The 17,864-nt window shown below is 43.1% G+C and overlaps 1 protein-coding gene across 2 annotated transcripts in view; it reads left to right on the top strand.

Annotated features, from left to right (window-relative positions):
* SPRYD3 (SPRY domain containing 3) overlaps positions 1-16,998 on the top strand; it is a 149,624-nt gene extending 132,626 nt beyond the window's left edge. For both annotated transcript variants that reach the window (XM_029595057.1, XM_029595056.1), the window contains one exon: positions 7,444-16,998. In XM_029595057.1, the coding sequence (XP_029450917.1) occupies positions 7,444-7,578 (135 nt within the window). In that variant the 3' untranslated portion in view covers positions 7,579-16,998. The remainder of the gene's footprint in view (positions 1-7,443) is intronic.
* Positions 16,999-17,864: the final 866 nt, after the last annotated feature.

Raw genomic sequence — 17,864 nt, 5'->3', positions numbered from 1 at the left:
GTGGACGCACAGATAAAGTTTTCTGTACCGGGCTCATGTGATGTCACCCATCTCTGAGGACTACCATCCTGCTTGTCCTAGGAGAACGTTTGATTTCTAGTCACCCTGAGATTGTGATAAATTAGTTGGGATGGGGGAGGGTACACACAAACTTTCTCCTCTTATTGTGTACAAGCTATCCAACATACACGCGTGCTGTCTCCCCCACATATGCAGTCACGCGCGAGTGCTGTCTCCCCCACATATGCAGTCACGCGCGTGTGCTCTGGCTGAACTGATCACGTGGGGCAGAGATGCCAAGGGTTTCCCACCCCCATGGCAAGCCCTGGTTCATTCACTCCTTTCCTTCCCACTCTCTATGGTGATCCCTGTCCCTCATGGCAATGCTCAGTTCACTATTTATTTATTTATTTATTTATTTATTTATTTATTTATTTAATCAATCTTATATACCGGCTTTCAAGTTCATTTCAAGGCGGTTTACATTGATTGAAATTGCAGTAGCAACCTTCAAACACATATATACTAAAAACAAAACATGGTACATGACTAAAATACATTAAAACCAAAGGCTAGCTGGCTAAAAATACATTAAACTAAGCCCTTTCAAATCCCAACAATTCTGCCACATCTTCCCAGGTACCCCCCTTCCCTCCACCCATCCATCTACCCTCCCCCCCCCCCATTAACCTCTAATCTCCCATTCTTAGCCAAACTAACGGAGAAACTGGTAAACACCCAGCTTTCAGAGTATCTAGAAGATCACAATATCCTACACCCTTTGCAATATGGTTTCCGCAAATCACGCAACACGGAAACCCTCCTCATTTCTCTTACAGACCATATTATAATGGGTTTAGACAAAGGCTACTCCTTTTTATTAGTCCTGCTAGACATCTCGGCGGCATTTGACACCGTCAACCATTCCATCCTTCTGGATCGCCTAACGGATATCGGTATCGCTGGATCAGCCCACAGTTGGTTCAAGTCCTTCCTCAGCAATAGAACCTTTAAAGTCAAAATCAATAATAAAGAGTCACCTTTAACGAAGTCCACTCTTGGTGTACCACAAGGATCCTCCTTATCCCCAACCCTCTTTAACATCTACCTCCTCCCCCTTTGCCAATTACTAACCGATCTCAATCTAATTCATTATCTGTATGCAGACGACGTACAGATTCTAATCCCTATTACAGGTTCTTTCTCAAAAGCTCTCTCTCATTGGAATAACTGCCTCCTATCTATCACCAGTCTTCTCAACAGCCTAAACTTGGTCCTCAATGCCTCAAAAACAGAGCTCCTCCTCATCTCTTCAAAGGAAGAAAACCTCCCCCTTCCATCCCCACACAACGCCCACATCACCAATACGCATGTCAGAGACCTTGGGGTAATTCTGGATAATCGACTAAACCTAAAGAAAATGGTCAACACCACATCCAAAGACTGCTTCTACAGACTACAGGTTCTAAAACGTCTCAAACCACTCCTATTCTTCTATGACTTCAGGACAGTCCTCCAAGCATTGCTATTTGCTAAGATGGACTACTGCAGTGCCCTCTTCCTAGGCCTCCCCAAATCTACCACCAAACCACTGCAGATGATACAAAATGCCGCAGCGAGATTGCTGACCAACACCAGCCGTGGTGAACACATCTCTCCCATTCTTAGAAACCTACATTGGTTACCAGTGAATTATAGAATATTATACAAATCAATCACCTTAATTCACAAATTCATTCACCATCAACTTCAACTCGATCTTGAACTCCCCTTCAATCTACACTCCTCCAACAGACCAACTAGAGATACTCACAAAGGAACTCTGAAATTTCCCCCGACTAAAGCCACACGCCTCTCCTCGACCAAAGACCGAGCGTTTTCGATCGCAGGCCCATCGATCTGGAATAATATCCCTTCAGACCTCAGATTGGAACCCTGCCTTTTAACTTTCAGAAAAAAGCTCAAGACGTGGCTCTTTCACCTAGCTTTCGGGGATCCTCCAGACAATCACTAGTTGCCCTTCTCTTACTTGGACGATGGCCTTTGATCTTCATGAACGATGGACTATGGCACCTCTAGGTTAAAGCACGTTTAAGCTTTAACCCGTATCCGCTATTGTATTTCTTAATTATTACCACCTTTACTTCCTTCCAGCTACATAAGCTTCCAAGTTCCTTATCCTTGTTGAAAGTAACTTTGCCTTATTCATTTCTTTTGTTTAATTTTCTTTAGTTACGCTACAGTTATACCCTTGTTAAATGTAAACCGATCCGATATGGTTATTACTATGAAGGTCGGTATAAAAAAGTGTTAAATAAATAAATAAATTGACCTCACTATCTCTGGCTCAAATCTCCTCACTTACCTGCGCCGATTCTAAAAGCAAGAGGATGGCGGCCTTGCAGCTGCTCAGGAGTTTTCTCCCTCCTCCCCTGTGGGGTCCCAGGGTCGTGCTTTGAATCCCATGGTTTTAAGCACGCCATTCAGGCCCTAGCAGGGGAGGAGGGAAAAAGCACCAGAGGAGCTGCGAGGCTGCCGTCCTGATTTAGGATAGACGCAGGGAGTTAAGGGATTGTGAGGGGAGATGGAAGTAGAATTACGCTATCCCACTGCCACCAATACTTCTACGTGAAGGAAGAGGGACTATGGCCAAAAATAATTCTTCTATTCTGAAGGTCCCTGGTCTCTTCAGTACAGCCAGGATTGATTCTTCAGCATGTTTCTTCAGTGGCTGTTTCTCGGGCATGTCATCGCTGCGCTACTGCAGTTATTCATAAAGGAGAGGATTTCAGCATGAGACCCCCTCCTGAGGCAACAAATCGGATGTAGCCACTGTGTGCCAATAAAAATGATCTCGCATGCCACTCATGGCATGTGTGCCATAGATTGCAGACTCCTATCCTAGAACATCCCTTTCTTTGAAAGAGGCCTGCTTCCTGTGCATGGAAGTGTTGGAGGTATTTAAATTTCTCTCATTCTCTCTATTCTGCCTTTCTTCTAGAATATACATGTTTAGATATTTCAATCTATTTCAATACACTTTAGAATGAAACCCACTGATTGTTTTAGTAGCCACTCTCTGGACAGACTCCATCCTGTTTATATCCTTTTTGAAGGTGTGGTCTCCAGAATTCTACACAGTATTCCAAATGAGGTCTCACCGATAGGAATATCACCTCCCTTTTTCTGCTGAGCATTTCTATGCCTATGCAGCCGAGCATCTTTCTAGCTTTTGCCATCACTTTATCTACCAGTTTGACCACCTTAAGATCATTGGATGCGATCACCCCCAGATTCTGCTCTTTTGTGCGTGGAAGAATTTCACACCCCCTGTACTGTACCTCTCCCTTGGTATTTGCAACCTAAATGCATAATTCTGCATCTTTTTAAGCTCTTGTCACATTCTGTACAGCAGCACCTGCAGAAAGAGACACTGAGTTTTCTGAAACCATGGCCTCATTTGTAATACCTGCTTAAAGAGTTACACTTGGATTCACAAGTCCGTGATTTATTTTAAATTTCAGCCAAATTAAAAGCAGCCCTGGTTGGGTAATATGCTTCAGATACAAACACATTGGGAGTTAGCTTATCTTGAAGAACCTCCATTTGTTGGTATCTTCAAAAGCACATTGGGAAGCAGCTGACATAACTGATTGCTCTGATGCTGCTGCTACTGCCAGGGTCTGGGGCATGCAAGTTCCCATTTAAATTGCCTGTGGCATTGTATGGAGCAGGAAATGGTGGGTGTACTGATGTACGCACTGGGACTTTCGACTAGAAGTTGCTGCTGGGGGGGGGGGGAGGGTAAGGAATCAAACCTACTTTGGAATCGAAAAATTGAACGTGGGATGGGCAGTATGTAATATATATTCCAATTTGTGATACTTTGGCCAAGTTTTGAAGCAAATGTGGCCAGAAAATTAAGCTTACATTACAGTAAATTTGAAAATGATGTGATGAGCTAATATACCAGGGATAGACTGAGATGCACCAAAATTCCTACTCCAAGCTTCATTTGCTGCTCAGTTGTAATGAGATTCATTTCTTCCTGGAAGAGAATATGGAATTCTAATTGGCCTGAGTTCCATAGAGAGGCAGAATAACAAGGCAGTGATTAAGGCAAGAGGGATGCCTGGCTGCATAGGAGGCATAACAGGAAAAAGGAAATTAATGCCCCCATACAGGTCATTGGTGAGGCCTCACCTGGAATACTGTATTCAGTTCTAGAAATCGTATCTCAAAAGGTTGTCCAGAGCAAGGCAACCCAAATGGAGTGGGGTTTGCATCAAAAGACATATGAGAGGAAACAGAATTCTGGAGGAAAAGAGAGGGGAGATATGATACAGACTTAAAATATCTGAAAGATATTGATGCACAAGATTACAAGAATCAAATTTTCCAGTGGAAAGAAAGCTGTTGAACTAGAGGTCATGATACAAAACTCCAAAGGAGTAGACTCGGGAATAACGTAAATATTTCTTCACAGAAGGGATGGTAATGGAAGAGGTGGTGAGCACAAAAACAGTAACAGAATTCAAAAGGATGTAGGATAAGCATAGAGGATCCCTATGGCCAGAGATAGAAATGAAGAAATAGGGGGGGACCCTGTGGTAATTTTAGCTGTAACATTTCTGCATGGGGATAACCATGCATGGAGTGGTGTTACAACCCTAAACTCCTTGCTGGGTAGACTAGATGGACCATTTAGGTCTTTATCTGTCATCATTTACTAACAAAATCAGCACACAGTACTAATAAGTGATTTCAGTTACCCCAGTATTGACTGGGTGAAGGTTACATCAGGACATTCTAGAGAAGTACAGTTCCTAGATGAAATAAATAACTGCTTCATGGAGCAGCTTGTACAAGAACCAACATGAGGGACAACTATTTTAGACCTAGTCCTTAGTGGAACACAAGAACTGGTGCAAGAGGTAAGAGTGTTGGAGCCACTTGGCAATATCAATCACAACATTATCAAAATTTGACTTAACTAGAGGGAGCGTAAAAAAATAAATGTGCTATGACAGCATATACATTTCAAAAAGATGCCTATGATAAAATGAAGAAAATGTTTAGGAAAAAAAATGAAAGGAGCAACTGCAAAGTTTAGGAATTTAGCTCTGGCATGGATGTTTAAAATATAATTGTGGAAGCCCAGAGCAGATGTATTCCATGCATTACAAAAAGTGGAAAGAAGGCTAAGACTACTGACATGGTTGAAAGGTGAGGTGAGAGAGACTATAATATCTAAAAACATCTTTCAAGGAATGGAAAAGGGAACCGAATGAAGAAAACAGGAAACTGCATAAGCACTGGCAAGTCAGATGCAAAGCATTGATAAGGAAGGCAAAGAGAATTTAAAAAGAAGCTTACCATGGAAGCAAAAACTCATAATAAAACCTTTTTCAGGTAGATTCAAGGTAAAAAGCCTGTGAGGGAGTCAGTTGGATCAGTAGATGATCAAGAGGTAAAAGGAGAACTTAGAGATGACAAAGCCTTAACAGAGAGACTAAATGAATTATTCTGTATTCACTGAGGAAAATGTAAGAGATATAGCCATGCCAGAAATGATATTCAAAGGTGATGATTCAGAGGAACTGAAACAAATTGCAGTGAACCTGGAAGATGTGCTAGGGTAAATTGACAAATTAAAGAGTAGCAAATCACCTGGACCAGATTGTGTACATCCCAGAGTGCTGAAAGAATTGAAAAATAAAATTGTGGACCTGTTATTGAAAATTTGTAAATGATCAATAACATCTATGGGACCTGAAGACTGGAAGGTTGCCATTGTAACGCCAATTTTTAAAAAAGGATCAAGTGGTGATCCCAGGAAGTTACAGACCAGTAAGTGTGACGTCAGTTTCTAACATTTTGCCTGGTACAGTCATAAAGAACAAAATTGCTGACAGTATAGATAAGCATAGTTTAATGGGACATGGCCATCATAGATTTAGCCAAAGGAAGTCTTGCCTCACAAATTTGCTACATTTTTTTTTGAAGGCGTAAATAAACATGGATAAAGGTGAGCCAGTTAATATAGTGTCTGAATTTCCAGAAAGCATTTGACAAAGTCTCTCATGAGAGACTTCTTAGGAAATTAGAATGTCATGGGATAGGTGGCAGTGTCCTATTGGGGATTGCCAACTGCTTAAAAGATAGAAAATAAGAGAGGCTAAATGTTAAATTTTCCCAATGGAAAAAGGTGACTAGTGAAGTGCCCCGATGCTTTTTAATATATTTATAAATCACCTGGAAATGGGAACAAGTGAGGTGATCAAATTTGCCGATGACACAATTATTCAAAGTTATTAAATCACAAAAGGATTGTGAGAAATTGCAAGAGGACATTTCAAAACTGGGAGAGTGGGCATGGAAATGGCAAATGAAATTTAATGTAGACAATTGCAAAATGATGCACTTAGGGAAGAGTAGCCCAAATCATACCTACAAAATGCAAGCTTCCACATTTAGGAAAATACGTTGAAATCTTCTGCTCAGTGTGCAGCAGCAGCAGCCAAGAAAGTAAATAGAATGCTAGGGATTATTAGGACAGGAATGGAGAATAAAACAGAATATCATAATGCCTCTGTATTGCTCCATGCTGTGACCTCTTCTTGAGTATTGTGTTCAGTTCTGGTCACCACATCTCAAGAAAGATATAGCAGAATTAGAAAAGGTACAAAGAAGGGCAACCAAGATGATAAAAGGGGATGGAGCAATTCCCCTATGAGGAAAGGCTAAAGAGGTTAGGACTCAGCTTGAAGAAGATATGGCTGAGGGGGGAGATATGATAGAGGTCTATAAAAAGAGTGGAATGGAATGAGTAAGCATCAATCAGTTTTCTCTTTCAAAAAGTTCAAAGACCAGGGGCCACACAATTAAGTTACTAGGCAATACATTTAAAACTAAGACAAAATATTTTTTTTACTTGATACACAGTTTAAGCTCTGGAATTCTTTGCCAGAGGATGTGGTGAAAGCTATTAGTATATCTGTGTTTAAAAAAGGTTTGGACAAGTTCCTGGAGGAAAATTTCATTAACAATTAAGGGAGAGTTGCAGAAATCCACTGCTTATTCTTGGGATAAGCAGCTTGAAATCTTCTTTACCCCTTGGGATCCTGCCAGGTACTTGTGTTCTAGCTTGGCCACTGTTGGAAACAGGATACTGGGCTTGATGGACCCTTGTTCTGACCCAGTATGGCATGTTCTTATGTTCTTACTATATTGTTTGACTAACAGAAATGTCATCCACTGACCATTAAAGCATCATATATGGAGCAATAGGGGCATCTTATGGAAACAATGTAGATTACAATCTTTCTTTAAAATAAAATGAACATTTCCTGAGAATTGTTGATACCATGAATTTCAGAAGTTAGTTTTCCCCACACTGAAGTTGAAGCTTACATTTATTTTTCTCATGCTTTCCTGCCTCAGGTTTTCTTCACGCGGAATGGGAAGATCATTGGCAAGAAGGATGCAGTGGTGCCAGCCGGAGGCTTCTACCCCACCATTGGGATGCTGAGCAGTGGCGAGAAGGTGAAAGTGGACCTGCATCCCCTAAGTGGCTAGAAGCTGTGTAGCTGCATGGAGACATTGCAAGGCCAGGTGTTTGGTGGATGACCCTAGCTCTCTTCATCCCCCATCCCCCTGCCCCAGGAGCAGCTATGTTTTGAACAGTAATCTCGCCCCTGTGTAGGGTAATTCTGCAGCATCACTCCTTGTGGTCTCACTCTTGGCTCATGATGCTGGGAGTTTGATGTTGTCTATGGTTTTGCCATTTTCTCATGCACTTCGCAGAGCAGTAGCTGATCAGAATGTGCCACCGCTGGAGCGCAGCATGAGATGTCCTCTGCGAATCTTTGTGGCAGGAGCGGAGAAGAGCCCCACCCTCTTGGGAGTGGAGTAGGTTCTGTGAGACTTAGTGTGATGGATGCAGCTGCGATAGAGAGTAACATGCTGCTCTGAGACCCTGGCAGTTCATGGATGGAGCTGGCAGTTCATGAATGGAGCTGTCCATCCAGGCACTGAAGCTTCATCTGTAACAAAGATATAGGTAAAGAGACTGAACCCTTTTATATAGAATGTACACCCCAAATACATCTCACTTATGTGAGGGGGTCCCAACTGAACATGATAATCCAGGTAAAGGAAAGGTATTTTTGGTATCCATCCTGGGAGGTTTTTTGGCTTAGTCACCAGCCTATGGCAGTCATTTGTGTAATATAGGAACTCCTGTGCCTGTGATGGAAAGAACTCTCAATCCTTTTAGTCCCAAGTGTGCTCTCTGGAACTTCCAGGCTGGAAAAGGGTGCCTGGTTCTGGTCCCCAGCTGATGCTGGCCTCATTGCTGCCTGTAATCATAACCTGGATCTGTTTCTTTTCTCGCTGTAAGATTGTCTGGATGAGATCATCCTTTTAAAGGTGTCATTTGGTGCTGGGAGGAACACCTGCCAGTATTTTGTCAAGGATGACTGAGTTTCTCCATGGACAAGCAAGAGCAAATTAAAACAAACATTGTATGGTGCAGGCCTGCAATGTGCTCTCTTAGAGCTTGGAAGGAAAGTGTTCTCTGAAGCCACTACAGAAGTCTCTCAATCATTTTTCTTCCACTGAAGCTAAGGGACAATTTCGTTCTCTTTGGCTGCATACTGTGATATTTTTTCCAAGTTAATTTTTCGCATTTTTCTGAATTATTTTCCTAGCATGTAACCAGATGGACTTGGTACTAATGGGTTATATGCTCCCCTGCTGATGGAGACAGTCAGGTTTCAAAGTTGACGTCACCCTGGATTACACCCCTGCAGTGACCTCAGCCCTTCAGTATTTCTCCGTCTCCTAGCAGATGTGAACGTGCTTTCCCTATGGGCATTGCTGTACCCTTTAGAAGAAATTCTTCTTTTTAAGTTAGAGAAAGATTGAGCCCCGCTCTCCTGCAGTGATACCTAAAAGTCTCTCCCCCAGTTGAAAATTCCTGAGGTGATTTCTGAGATCCCTCAGAGGTGTACCTTGTTCCAATAGCTGGTTCCCAAGGTGGACTTTGCTTCTGAAGCAGCTGAAAGGCAGTGGGTGCAGGAAGCCGAGCATGATGGTGATGGCCAAAACCCTTTCCCCCCCTAAGCTGGAGACCATAACTGTACTCAGCCGGTAAGTGCTGAGCCCAGGTAAGTAAAGGAAAAAAAAAAAAAAAAGAGAAGAGGATTCCTCCCACTTCAGAGATGTTGGAGGGGTTTTGGTAAGACTTCCTCCTGTCTCCCTGCTTGGCGCACCGTACCGATGTCGTTCCCAATCCCATTGGGGTAAAGGGAAGTGGGCTTCCGAGTGGGTAGAGTGGCCCCTGGTGGGCTAGGCCCTGCTTTAGGCTTGGTAGGCATACCATCTGGTAGGCCATCTTGCGTACATTTTTTCTTCCATTGCCCACAATAGAGCGTCGGTACGTGTGGTACGTGCCGGCTGTGCGCAAGCACTGGCACATAATGACGCATATGTACGTGCACAACTTTCCTGGTGCAGAGTTTAGATAAAACCAGGTGCATGGGCTGTGCATGCATCTCACAGCAGTCTGTGCAGGCGCCCGAAATCTGTGCACACAAATTTTTTAAGCGCGAGCTAGTTGAATGTGCAGCTTCCTTTCCTAATGGCTCCGGCAGCAAAGAAACATAAGCGCCATTCTCTCTGCGCTGCTTGTCATCTTAGGGCACCACAGTCTGACCTGGATTCTTACTTATGTCAGCACTATGAGGAGGCCCAGGGAGAGTTGGCCTCCCCAGACTTTACTAAGCCGGCTCCTCCCAATCACAGGATGGGTCAGCCACAACCTTAACCAGAAGTACCCCGGATCTGAGTAATCCCGAGGTTGAGTCTTGCATGGGATAAGGAAATCCAGCAGCAACTACCCCAGTACTTCCTGGGCTAGGCATGGAACCGGCTGCCTTCTCTTGGATGGAATTTTTTTCAATACCTTCAAGCCTTCGTACAGGTGAGTCTGCTTCACTTGCCCCTGTCCGGACGGAACCCCAGCTGGTAAGGCCGCCCTATTGGCAGGCCTTGAGACATGCCTCGTCTCACCAAAGGTATCCCTTGTAGGGACGCGGAAAGCACAGATGAAGAAAGAGATTCAGATTCCTTGGAAGATGGGGAAATCCCTCCAGGTTTAGAACCAAATCAGACCATGTTATGTTTTTTCTATAGAGATGAATTGCCGGCCCTTGTTTCCCAGACCCTGAAGTTGCTGCAAGTTCCTGGGGCGGACTGTTACGATGGAACCAAGAAGAATCCCATTCTGGTTTCTCTACAGAAAGCCTCTTGCTATTTCTAGTGCTGGAAGCCATCCAGGAGTTGATTGACCTGGAGTGGGACACCCCTGAAGCGAGTTTTAGAAGTGGACGAGCAATAGAATCTCTACACCCACTGGATCAGGTGGTGAGAGAATGTCTACGTTTCCCTCAAGTGGATGCGCTGGTCTGTGCAATTTTGAAGCAAACTATCCCAGTGGAGGGAGGAGCGGCCTTGAAGAATACGCACGATAGGCGGTATGAGTCTATCCTTAAGCCTTTGACGCAATAGCAATGACCTTACAGATTGCTTCTTTTTGTGCACTGGTAGCTTGTTTGTGCTTGCTTCTCTCTCGGGAGGTGGATGGCTCAGGGGCGAATTCCAGAGAGGTTATGGAACCCGCCACCGCCTTTTTAGCTGATGCGGGCTCTGACCTGGTCAGCAGACACAACCTCTAAGCAAACCTCACAAAGATGCCCTATAAGGGATCACTCCTTTTCGAAAGCGAATTGGAAAAGCTAGCCAGTAAATGGGGTGAATCTCCAGTGCCCCAGCTACTAGAAGATGAGAAAGCAATTACAGTGCCCCTCGACCATGAGGTCGATCCATAGGCTCCCAACACTTTCAGCCTATAGAAACTCTACTTTTCAGAGGTCTCTGTCCTTTGAGAGGTCTCAGTCCTTTCAAAGTCAACAGCCCAAAAGAGGGACAGGTTCAGGCTCAGGCTTGTCCCGAACCCCTCCAATGAAGTTTTGCCGACCCACCCTCAGAACAAGGTGATAGGGGATTGATTGTCCCTCTTCCACCAGCAGTGGGTCGAGATCACTTCGGACAAATGGTAATGGGATGTCATATGAGAAGTATATGTGCTGGAATTTCGCAGCACTCCTCGGGACTTGTTCATGTTGTCTCCTTGCACTCTCAGCACAAGAAGCAGGCAATGGAGTCCACCTTGGTAAGGCTGCTCAGGTTGAGGGCTATAATTCCAGTACCTGCACCCCAGGAAAATGAGGTGTTATTCTATCTATTTCATTGTACCCAAGAAGGCGGGTTCTTTTCCGCTCCATCCTGGACCTCAAGAGTGTCAACGGACATTTACGAGTAATTTATTTCCGCATGGAAACTCTGCGCTCTTGATAACAGCCTTACAACCAGGAGAGTTCTTACCCTCCCTGGATCTTTCCAAGACCTACCTTCATATTCTAATCTGGCAAGGACATAGTTTCCTACTTTGCGGTGCTGGGCTGCCACTATCAGTTTGGGCGCTGCCTTTTGGTCTGGCCACCGCCCCCAGAACATTTTCCGAGATTATGGTGGTCGCAGTGGTTGCACTGAGAAAAGAGGGAATCCTGGTGCACCTGTACTTGGACGACTGGTTGATCCTGGCAAAGTCCGTGAAGAGAGACTCCAGATGACCAGCAAGGTGACCTCCCTGCTTCAGGAACTCGGTTGGGTTGTAAACATGGACAAAAGCAGTCTCAAACCTTTCCAGTCCTTGGAATATCTGGGAATCTGGTTTGATACCAAGCAGGACAAGGTCTTCCTCCCATCCACACAGATAAGGAAGTTAATGTCCCAAGTGCTCCGACTGTGTGGAGCTATCTTCAGGTCCTCAGTTTGATGGCGTCAACCCTAGAGGTAGTACCATGGGCAGGAGCACAAATGTGACCACTTCAGCGCTCCCTGCTGTCACACTGGTTCCTGCTGATCCAAGACTACTCCCTTAGCTAGAGATTGGCTTGGATCTGAAAGATGCTTACCGGTTTATCCAAATACCCATTCACAAGGATCACAGGAAGTACCTGTGCTTTTACCTAACAGAAAATCAATTTTCTGTACCATATTGCCATTTACCTAGTGGCGGCCCCAAGATTATCCACTAAAGTGCCTCACCGTGGTAATGCCCATGTCAAGAAAAGCAAGGTTTTAATCTTCCCAAATTTAGACTGGCTAAGATCAAGCAGACCCTCGAAAGAAGTGAGGCAAAACCAGTCTATACACTCACTAGGGATCATGGTGAATTTTCAGATGTCAGTCCCCCCCCCCCCCCCCCCCCCCCCCCCCCGACCCAACCCCCCAATTGGACTTCATAGAAGCATACTTGGATGCCCGGAAAGGAAAGAAAAGCCTTTTCTTCCTTTTCAAAGGAAGGATACCCTAACCTACGTAGTTCACACTTTGTCAACTGGCAATCAGTTTCAGCCAGCACCTTCATAGAAAGGTTAGGCTACATGGCAGCCACAGTCCATGTCACACTTTTGTATGTCTATGGATGAGAGTGGCTCAGTGATACTTAAAACATCGTTGGACCTAACATTTCTTCTCATTTGTTCATTGCAGTGGTAGACTCAACCATCAAATCTTCTTTCTTGTCAACAATTTCATCCACCACAAGCACAACAAATACTAACAATGGATGCCTGTACTTGGGGCTAGGGAGCCCATCTCAGCAAAGCTTGATTGCAAGGTATTTGGACCCTTGAAGAGAAGACTTCATATCACACTTCTGGCACTGAGAACCATATTCAAAGTTGCTCTGGTCTTTGAGCCATGTTTAAAGAGGACAGTCGTTCAAATCCAGACAGTCAAGTAGCAATAAGCGTAAACAAGGAGCTGGATCTTCAAGACTATGCAAGGAAACCTGCAAAATATGGACTTGGATGATCTTAAAAAAAAAAAATATATATATATATATTCCATACATCTTCCAGAAAAGTACAATATCTGACTCAGCTGTCACCTTCAACCTCATAAATCTCTTCAAGATGGTGCAGTTTGTCTTTTGAATCTGGAGAATGCTGTAGGTAGACCTCTTTGCTGCTCTGTTTAACCACAGACTTCCTCGCTGCTGCTTGAAAAATTAGTACTTGACTTCTAGCATTTGATGCTTTCTCATTTCCATGGAACCAAGGCCTAGTCCATGTTTTCCACCACTTCGTCTCCTATCAAGAAAGGACAAAGGGGAGATTAAGGTCATAGCCGTTTTTGGCCACATCAAATTTGGTTTGCATGTCTTTGAGACTAGCTGCTGCTTTAAGATATTCCCATTTCTCCTGACCCAGTGCGATGGATTACTTAGTCACCCCAGCCTTCAGTCTCTAGCACTCATGGCATGGATATTGAAATGGAAATAGTAGTAGTGCTGACCTTACCTAGTAAAGTGTAAATTTTTGGTGGCAAGGAGATCTTTGACCAGCTAGCCCTAAAATTTCAAATGGAAAACATTTGCCATTTGGTATGCTCAGAAAGAAGATCCATTCTGTTGCTGCACTGCAGTAGTACTTCAATATTTACGCTATCTCCGTCAGAGTACACTTAAGTGCTAGTGCGCCATATCACCATCACTTAAAAATGTTAAAATTTCTTGACATTTATCAAGGGCCTCTACCAACTTTATCCTCCCAAGTAAGTCCTGCTAACTCAATGTGACCTCAGTACAGTTCCTGCTCAATTAATGAATTCACTGTTTGAACTTTTAGCATTGGTTCATCTAAAATTTCTGACTTAGAAAATGTTATTTCTAGTAGCAGTAATCTGAGCACACTGAGTAAATTAGTCGAAGTAGTCCATGCTGCCCCTACACATACCTTCAAAAAAAAGGTGCGTTCTTAACACTACTGTTTTTTGGTTTTTTTTTAAACCAAAGATTGTTTCTGAGTTTCATTTAAATCAAGCCATAGTCCTTCCAGTATCTCTTCCAAAGCCTTATTCCAGCAATGCTGAACACACTCTTCATATCTTGGACTGCAGAAGAGCCCTAATCGTTTATTTGGAAAGATCCAAACCTTTTCGTAAATCTCAACTGTTATGACCCAGCTAAGCAAGGTCCAGAACGTTAAAAAAAAAACAACCAAAAACCAAGCAAACAAAACTCTCTACATGGCTTTCTAACTGTATGTCCTATTGCTATGTTAATGCTGGACACTAACTTCCAAATAAAATTAAAGCTAGTCACGTATAAGCAACTTCAGAATCGTACCTTCACTCTGCTTCAGTTTGACATCTGAAAGCAGCCACTTGGTCCTTCATATACAGCTTTACTAACCATTACTGTTTCTAGGAAGACTCTTCCAATAAGAACTACTTGACCAAAGTTACTAAATACTTTTAACGAAGATCTTCAACTTTCCCTCCATCCTCTCTTCAACTGGATGGCAAATCCAGCAAAAGACAAATATATTTTAGAAATAATCAACTTGGCTTATTCTGTGGACAAGCAGGAGAAAATTCAGCCACACCCTCCCTCCCTCCCCATAGCCAGTAAAATGACTCTGGGGACTTGCATAGTAGCAGCTCTGCAGGAGGACTCATGCATGCTCAAAGACTTCAATAAGACTTCTAGATCGTTCTGAGCTCAGAGAGCACATTCCTCCTTGGTACCATATGATTACATCACCTACTTGTGTGACTGATTTATCTTGCTGACCATGGAGAACATCTGGTACAGGTAACTTTGCTTTAATTAAGTAGCCAGGAACCCTGTCAATCTGCACAGGAGCCTAAAGCTAATAAGCGTGCACACATTTGGCTGCTTTCTGTATTAAATCATTCCATTAGAAAGAATTGTGAATTGGAGTGGGATGACAACCCCAAAGCTAACTTGTTTGAAGTATGACCTGTTCCTTTTCCTGCCCCCCCACTTCCCCAAAGCATTGGTTAGAGGTGGAATTGGAGAATGGTGGTATCCAGGATGCCCGAGTGCACACACGGGACTTTTATCTTCCATTGCAGACTGGGATCATGACCCTTTGGGCTATGTCTGTCCCCTTAAAAAAACAAAACAAAAAAAACCCTAGAACTGAAAGAGCACGAAGATGAAGAAAAACAACTACAACTTCATGAGTGCAACTTGCTTAATTTAGAGCCTGGACACAGAGGGCAAGATTGCTGGTCTCTCTCTTCAGTGAAGCTGCCTGGCTTTCTGGCTGCTCAGTGGCCTGGGTAATAGCACTCTCACAAGATCAGTGCCTATATAAAGGAAATGGACTAGGAAGTGTAGGTTGCAGGAGCTGTGCTCCTTGAGTATTCCATTCTCAAATGGGTAACCAAAAAAAGCCACAGTGCAGTCTGTTGCATTTTTTTTCCCAGAGTTTCATCTCTAGAGAGATGTAGTGAGCACATCTCTTTAGAGCCAGTTGTGAGTTGAAAGTCGAGAAGAACTGGGGGATGTTGCTGGATCATAAAGACAAATTATAATTGAGAGAATTTCTGTCAGCTTTGTTTTCAAAAGAAGTGTGCAGGGTTGCACTTTGTCATCTTGGATATTTAACAGAAATTTGTTTTATTCTTGCCTTTTGAACCACACCAAGGGGAAGAAGCCATTGACTGCTGAAATATTTCCTTTCTCATTCCTTAATCTTAAACTGTTTTGAGAGTTTGTTTATTCAAAAATGAATCACAAAGAGAACATTGGACATACTTGGCTCTGATACACGCCACACAAAGCCAACATTGCAACAGTTTATTTTAAATTTAAAACCAGAGGAAAATTTACCATTATCTTAAAAAAAAAAAAAAAAAAAAGTCCCAAGTGAAAAGTAGGCCCTAAACCCTCTCCTTCCCCCTTCACTCCCAGCCTTTCTGCTTCTGTGTTAGAGCCTGTGAGCAGTGAATGACTGGAAGGAGGTGGTGACACCCACCACCACAGTATTAACTTTCACTTAGGGGGGGGGCAAATCCATTGCTCAGACTTGGATACCAAATTACCCTGTTGCCCTTAAAGGTGGCTGCTCCGGAGCAAAACTGAGCAGCATCCAAGAAGTGGTCAGAGGAAGCTTGTACTGTTCCATGAACTCCTTTCCAGCGCCATCAATCCTACCCCTTTTCACAAATGCTGAAAATGTTTGTTTTTACTAGAATTAAAAAAATCAAAACAGCAGCCACACTCTTCCTGGCAGCATGTTTTACTTCCTCTACATCTGTGTTATCTTGCTGTATCCATTGTCTTTGCTCCATGATATATGGCATGAGCTGCATCATCACCTTTATCATATCCTTCTCTCATGAGATGTTATGTAAATGAACAGAAAACTATTTGCTCAAAGTAAGAGGAATATAGGCTTTTTCAGTCTTTTTTTTTTTTTTTCACACCCATCTGTTTGAAGTTAGAATTTCTGATCATGGATAATAGTGCATGTCTTTTAAGAAGCATTGTGCCTGTCCATGGTGGCTTCAGAGAAAGGGGGAGAGGTTTGTACTGATTGACTCTCCCCTCCTCCACTTACCTCTCCTGAGGTCTCTGATCTTATTCTAGAAACCTATTTGGGTTTGTCCATTCTGCCACCTCTCATCTACTGCTTGCCATGCTACTGTCCTCATTCCTCTTACTCTGGCCATAGGCACTTCAGTACTCAGCATATCATAGCTGATTCCCTTATGACAGGATAGGCTAACCCTATACTGGTTTTGCCTTACTGCATGCATGGACTTGTAGTTTTGCTTTGTTGAAGGAAATCAGTCCAAGTCCATGCATGCAGTATAGCTTTGGATTTTCAACAGTCCACATTGCTGGAGTGGCTGGAAAGTCCATCCTTTTCTGTAGATTACTGTGGCTTACAGTTTAAGAAGGGAATGTTTGGATCAGGAAACTTGCAGCAAGTCTGGCTTCATGAACTAGTCTTTTACCAGGGCTCTTTTTTTAAAGTGTTATTTTGTGAATAACCTTGATAAAATGAACCTAACAAAATGATGCTGCTTGTGCAAAAAAAAAAAAAAAAAGGGTTCTTCTATGGTCACTGTTGCTTACTTGACAACACTATGACAGCAGGTTAGGAGTGGCAGACAACCTTGGTTTAAGGAGCTATCTGATTGGATGAAACTGACTTTTAATTGTGCATACAGTGAATGGTATGCTGTGCAGTAAACGGGAAGGAAGAGTTAAACATGAAGTAATAATGACAAGCACTTTGAATATAATACTGTGTAATATCAGCTCCTGCGAGAGAGAGGTGTTGTAGTGGTGAAGGTGTTTCATGCTGCTTGATGAATACCCAGACGCTGAGCAATTTTTTGTGTCCCATCCAGCATGAAATATCCATACCATATTAGACATCTTAAAATGTACTGATTTAATTTATTATAAGCCTTACACAGATATAAATACTTTTATTTAAAGGAAGATTGGAAATTTCCCATACCTTGTATGGTGGAACAATTTAACTGCTGTTTTCTGTCTTAAGACAGCATTGTAAATGTTAGAAGAGCAGTGGGGGGTGGGGGGGGGGGAGGGATTCAATGCACAATCTAGCAATCTGGTTGTTTTGACAATGGCATGTTTACAATAATATAATAAAAAGCGGTTATTCTGTTCAATTGGGGGCTAGTAAGCCTTACTTCCATGGACTCTTATCCCATGAAATATTTATGCCTGTGCCCTATAGCTTTAAGGAAGGGGTGGGGATCCTAGCTGGCAACGAAGGCATATTGCTAATATTTGCCACTTCAGTGGTACGGGGCTGGGTTAGGACATGATTGGAGGGAGGGAAGGTAGGTTAAAGGGGGATGCCTTATTCTGAAACTCTTCTGTCTCTAAGGTGGACATAGTGATGAAAAACCACCACTTACAATCATTCCAGAATAAACTC

The sequence above is a fragment of the Rhinatrema bivittatum genome, chromosome 3 (genome assembly GCF_901001135.1).
Source record: "Rhinatrema bivittatum chromosome 3, aRhiBiv1.1, whole genome shotgun sequence".
Taxonomy (NCBI): Eukaryota; Metazoa; Chordata; class Amphibia; order Gymnophiona; family Rhinatrematidae; genus Rhinatrema; species Rhinatrema bivittatum.
The sequence above is the reverse complement of the archived record's forward strand: the minus strand, read 5'-3'. Positions and strand labels throughout refer to the sequence as shown.